The sequence below is a fragment of the Debaryomyces fabryi genome (genome assembly GCF_001447935.2).
Source record: "Debaryomyces fabryi strain CBS 789 chromosome Unknown contig00291, whole genome shotgun sequence".
Lineage (NCBI taxonomy): Eukaryota > Fungi > Ascomycota > Pichiomycetes > Serinales > Debaryomycetaceae > Debaryomyces > Debaryomyces fabryi.
In genome coordinates this window covers 1-5,699 of record NW_015385717.1, presented here as the reverse complement: position 1 = coordinate 5,699, position 5,699 = coordinate 1, and the positions used below count along the sequence as shown (strand labels likewise).

Sequence of the window (5,699 nt, the reverse complement as noted above, 5' to 3'; positions counted from 1 at the left end):
TTGTAAGTGTGAGAGGTATGATTTGAGAACAAATATATATATGTGAGGCCAAAAAGTGCTGCAAAAATGAAACAGTATAAATAGTGTTGATCCCCTTGAATCATGATAAAAAAGATGGTTAGTGGTTTTAAGTTATTTAAAAATTAAAGGAGAATATCTTACATTTGGACTGTTAGAAGTCCACTTTTTCATATAAAACCTTTATTATAAAGCCCTAGCTTTGTTATAATTAGTAGAAATTCAACAAACTATCAAAATATCTGTTATTAATTAAAAAAATGTTGATCAGAAGTCCAGGTTATATGGCAGAACTTGCGGCCAAATTGCAAAATGAAAAAGAAAAGACAAAATCTGATGATGAATTAAGAGAAAAGGCTGGGACGAGAGATATTATAGGGCAAGAAGCTGTAGATAGAGAAACACGCTTATTTCTCACTCATGCTACGGTTTTACCCTATTCTGGAGATAAAGATCCTGATAGGATTACTTATTTTATCAGTGAAATTATTAGAATTTCAAAATGTTTGAACCTCCGTGATAGTCAGTTAATTACTTTGAGTGGTAGAAACATGACAGGTCAAGCTGAGGAATGGTTTTATGATCGTAGGAGTTCTAAGGAATATATGGATGAAACGTTCCAACAATTCATCCATGCCCTTGAAGATCGTTTTGTAGGATGCAATGATAAACAAGAACAGACGGAGAAACTTCTATGTTACAACTGTTTAAAAGAAGGGCATTTTGCATCGGAATGTCCTGAGAGTTAGTTTGAAAAATTGTGTATGTTTTATCGGATCACTACATTCTATCTCTGCCTATTATTCTAAGCAAATAATCAAGGTATAGCATTCCGAAAAAAATCCCAAACTGCTAACCCTTGAAGTGAAGAGCATAAGCGATCTACATTGCAATTTACCACCGCGTTATTAAGAATATGCTAAATTGGGAAAATTAGTCTTAAATAGAAATAGAAATATAATTTATTAAGCCCAAACCTGTAATTGCTCAAAGTAATCTACCCTCTTATGATCTTCATTATCGATGTTTTTTACAACTGAAGCTCTGATGTCATCTACCATGTTTGGATGACCGCATGTTATGAAAGCAGCCGACTTTTTTGCTTCCTGAATATTTTGTGACACCATCAAGCCCATCATTGGCCTTCCCTCTATAAATTTAATTTGACTCAACTCTGATCTGACTTTCCTGACGATATCACCTTGCTTATGTTCTTTATTAGACATATTCCCCAACACTGTCGCATTACCATGACTCAGATCATTCGATATATCCATGTCAGTATTTGGAAGTCGATTATTGAATTCTTCTAAACAAATGTGTGATTCTGGTCTTGTAACATAGATCGTGGTCTCAATCTTAGTATCTTGTAATGCTAATAATTCTTCATAAAACCAAAATAATGAACTGTACTCCCGAACAAGCCATACGAGTTTTAATGATTGTTTTAAATCATTACCACGAACTGCTAAGTCGAACACTTCTGCGTATATACCAGGTATTCCATTACCACCAGCAATAAATACTGCAGTATCATATCTACTGGCGGCAGTTGACTCACCATAAGAGCCTTCGATTGCAACTCTAATATAAGTGCTCTTACCCGGGTGTTGTAGTAAATACTTATACATACTTTGGGTTACACCTTCCTTCACTTTAATATACAACACTATTTTATTGGGATCATCAACCGCAATAGTGTATGTAAATGGATGGGATTGCCAAAAGCAAGAAGGAGTCAAGAAATGTATGAATGCATGTCCTCCAGGAATAGATTCCCAGTGTTCTGGGGTTGGAACTATGATTTTCAAAGTTTCATCTGCTAGTAAGATAACCTTTGCTTTAGGGAAACCAAACGAACAAAGTCTTCCTATTCTTATGACCCTATCAAAGACCCATATTGCCGTAGCATAATAATAAAACCAAAGGCAGTATAAATCATTAACATGTACCCAAGAAGCACCGATAAATACCGCTGCAAGAACAATATGTATCATCAAAAACATTTCATACCATCTTCTTCTCAATACTAATAATCCTTGAATCATTATAAAACCTCCGGAAACTGTTGCAATGGCACCCCATATCAAATAAGCCTCGTGCATACTCTCAAAGTAATCTCCCATGTAAACAGAATAGCAGATGGCATGAATGACAACAAGAAAAAATATAATTCGTGACAACCATCTATGAAAAGTAATAAATGTTGAATAATCCCATCTTGTCAACCATTGTAAAAAGTTATTCCTGCCTCCAAATAGAATTAGCAAAGGTATGGTTTCACTACTAATAATACTTGCTCTTACAGCTGTATAACGTAACAAGGCAGATATTTTGTTGTCGAAAATAGGGTCCCCATCAATATATTCAATTTTGCTCTGTAAAAGATGAGCTGTTAAGGCTAAAAACCCCATTATTATTAAAGTTTCGGCCCTTGTAGGAACCAACATGTCCAATATCTTAAGAAAAGGTTTTTCGTTTGTCTTCTTTTTCCCTCCTGTAGCTGGTAAAGTTATTTTTTGACGAAGCACATTAGAAATCTTACCCGTCATTTTCATGACGATACTAGGGAATAAAAGTTTTGACCAATTCCCTATAGCTGCAAGCAAAAAGACGATAAGCCAATACAAAAGCAATACACCACCATAATATACAGATCTATCATAATTACCTAAGAACTGGTCATATGCATGTTTGTATGTCAGTATCACTGAGTCATTCAATTTTATTGGATAATTTATTACATTGGAAGGATCAAGCTGGTCTGGAAATCTAGCGTATTTGGTATAATTGATGAATGATTCCTCAAACACTTGTCTTGTGACTGTTACATTAAACTCTGTTTTACAAGTTTTTAAGAACGAATCTATTTGTCCTTGGTGAGCTGTCATATAACAGTACGAAATAGTTGACATAGCATTTGGATTAACGCAAAAGCATTCACGAGCATTTACTCCCGAACTTGGGTCACAAAATGTACCCAAGTTCATTATTTGAAAGCTGCATCCTAAAAGTGCAATTGTTGATTGACCAAACTTTTGGACTGGTCCCCCTTCAACTGCTTTCTCCGGTGTTAGACTGATTAATATTGATATCAACAAACATATGCTTAACACCACTTTTATTCTTCTATATTTCAAGGCTAAAGCACCATTCGTGGGTATTAAAAAAGGTGTCAATAGTATGGCTATGATCAACGATATATATGCCCATGTGTAATACATGTTATGAAACAATTAGTTTTTGGAACACAATCACTTACTAAAGTCAATTTTCAGATCAAGTATAGGACTCATATAATGAATAAAGTAATCTGTAATACCTGATATTAGATATATGTTCTGGTAATTGCAATAAATGCAATAAATAAGTAATTTTGCTTCGTGCTTCGAATTCTATTTATCTCTACGGATCGTATATTTATAAATTTACAAGGCAAAATTGTATGGCTCCAATAAATTTTCGAATGAAAAAAAACCCCGGAACGTTACAACATCCGACCATATCCGACCAGCGACTTGAACAGGGTAATTTTAATACGATACGAAGTCTACATTTTACTATTCGTATCCAATTGTTATCCTTTAGTCTTTAATCGTATATTGGCATTAAATAACAAGTCGTCTATAAAATTAGATAATAACATAATCAAGCTCATCGTTTTTATCTTTAGCATTACCGAGGTCGGAATTGTAAACAGATTTCATCAGATAATTTTTTGATCTTAAAGATAACTTTATTGCGCGATTCGGCTTTATTGGACACCCCTACTTGCTGTATATTTTTTGTTCTATAAGGCAGTCCTTCATACTGTACACGACGTATTGCAATACGCAACCAACGCATTAAGCGCCATTTAGTATATTATTGTACAAAAACTTTATGGATACTTTACAGAGACTTCATGGGATGTTTTACTCTTGACTTCATGCTTAGGGGTATGAAGTCGTAGACTTGTCCACGACTTCTCAAAGTAAAGCGATTATGGAATGTTCTTTTTACTCTCTTTGGACTAGCAGTAATTACGGTCACAACACTGAAATATTTGACTTAACTAAATAGTTTGAGCGATTGGGATCATTATAATAAAGTCTACACATTGTGATCAAGTTATGACGTACTGTTTTATATGGTATTCCGTTTGATAAATATTTTGTCTGGTTCTTGTTTTGTGATACAACTATCAAATAACCAACAACGACTACATGGCATTTATAATCATATATCTTCACATTTCATAGCCAAGGAAGGTCAAGAATCATCTTAGGGTCTTAGCCTATCATTATGTATTATTATTAATATACCAGAATTTTTGCGAATTTTGAAAGTCTTAGACTTTTTCTATTTAGTAATCGCAGTCCAGAAACTGCTCGCTTATTAAAGTTCGAGATTGCAGCAAGTATAAATAATGTTCAACAGTATCGAAATTCAGGTTATCACTTTCTAAGCATAAAACACAAAATATGTCATTACAATCGTCAAATTTAAAAATTGATTATGTTCCATTAAATCAAATAAGAAGACCGATTCCCCCGGTTTTGGATTATCAAAAGATAGATGCAATGGTGTCAACCCTTCAAGGTACACCTATGGCCTCTGCAACCTGTAATATTGAAGATATTGATTCAGGAGAATTACCTCCTGTGGATGTTTTTAAAGTTAGAGAAGAGGGTAAAACGTACTACTTTGCATTTGGTGGGTGTCATAGATTTCAGGCATACGACAGGATAGGATCAGAAGGAAACAAAGAAACATTAGTGAAATGCAAAATACTCCCTGCTACAAGGCGAACTTTAAGACTTTATTTAGGTGCTTCAGTAGATGAGATGTTTAAAGATATAGATAATGAAAAACAATCGAGTTGATTTATTGTTTTATTAAGTGATGCCTCAGAATTCATATACGCATAGATTGATATCAATTTAACTACTAGTAAATACAACATATAAGAAATCTAATTGAAAGTAGTTTAACGAGTACTTTATAATGTTCAAAGATAGTTTTAAAAATGAGTCCTATAAAAGTAGGGGGATCTTTCTAAGGATAGGTCATTTATATATATGGTCTATATAAAAGGTCCTATGTTTCCAAACGTGTCCTTAATATAAATGCGATACTCAAAATACCATTAAAAACTATGAACTAAAGGGATTAAAAATCATGTCCAAACTTGTAATTGCTCAAAATACTCAACACGCTTACCATTTGACTTGTGTAGGTTTCTAACCACAGAACGACGTAAATCATCTACCATTACTGGATGTCCACAAGTAACGAATGCCACCGATCCATTTGATTCTTCTATTTCTTGAAGAACCATTTCTTCCATAGATGGCCTTCCTTCTTTGAAAGTTACATGAGATAATTCAGATTTCACGATTTCATTGATTCTGTTTTTGTCAAGAACTTCCTCGCTTGAATCATCGCCACTGGTCACTTTCTCTTTACAAGAGTCAGAGTCACTCACGTTCTCGAACTTCTTCTCGACGTTAATGTCAATATCAGAAGCAGAATCATTTGTGACTGCTGGAATACGCTTGTTAAATTCTTCAACGTGAGCTTCATTTTCAGGTTTAGTGATATAAATACTAGTGTTGATTTTGGTGTTCTTCAAAGCTAGTATTTCCTCGTAAAACCAATACAATGATCTGTATTCTCTAACAACCCAAACTAATTTCAAT

The 5,699-nt window shown here is 34.0% G+C and overlaps 3 protein-coding genes across 3 annotated transcripts; 2 read left to right on the top strand and 1 right to left on the bottom strand.

The window, feature by feature from the left end:
• Positions 1–278: 278 nt before the first annotated feature.
• AC631_05821 (uncharacterized protein) lies at positions 279–767 on the top strand (the record flags this gene model as incomplete). Its single annotated transcript, XM_015614650.1, has 1 exon — positions 279–767. One exon carries the CDS (start codon positions 279–281, stop codon positions 765–767), a length of 489 nt encoding a protein of 162 aa, XP_015464524.1.
• Positions 768–983: 216 nt separating this feature from the next.
• Positions 984–3,242, bottom strand: FRE9 (Fre9p; the record flags this gene model as incomplete). The annotated part of the gene is made up of 1 exon (XM_015614649.1): positions 984–3,242. One exon carries the CDS (start codon positions 3,240–3,242, stop codon positions 984–986), a length of 2,259 nt encoding a protein of 752 aa, XP_015464523.1.
• Positions 3,243–4,481: 1,239 nt separating this feature from the next.
• Positions 4,482–4,883, top strand: AC631_05819 (sulfiredoxin; the record flags this gene model as incomplete). The annotated part of the gene is made up of 1 exon (XM_015614648.1): positions 4,482–4,883. One exon carries the CDS (start codon positions 4,482–4,484, stop codon positions 4,881–4,883), a length of 402 nt encoding a protein of 133 aa, XP_015464522.1.
• Positions 4,884–5,699: the final 816 nt, after the last annotated feature.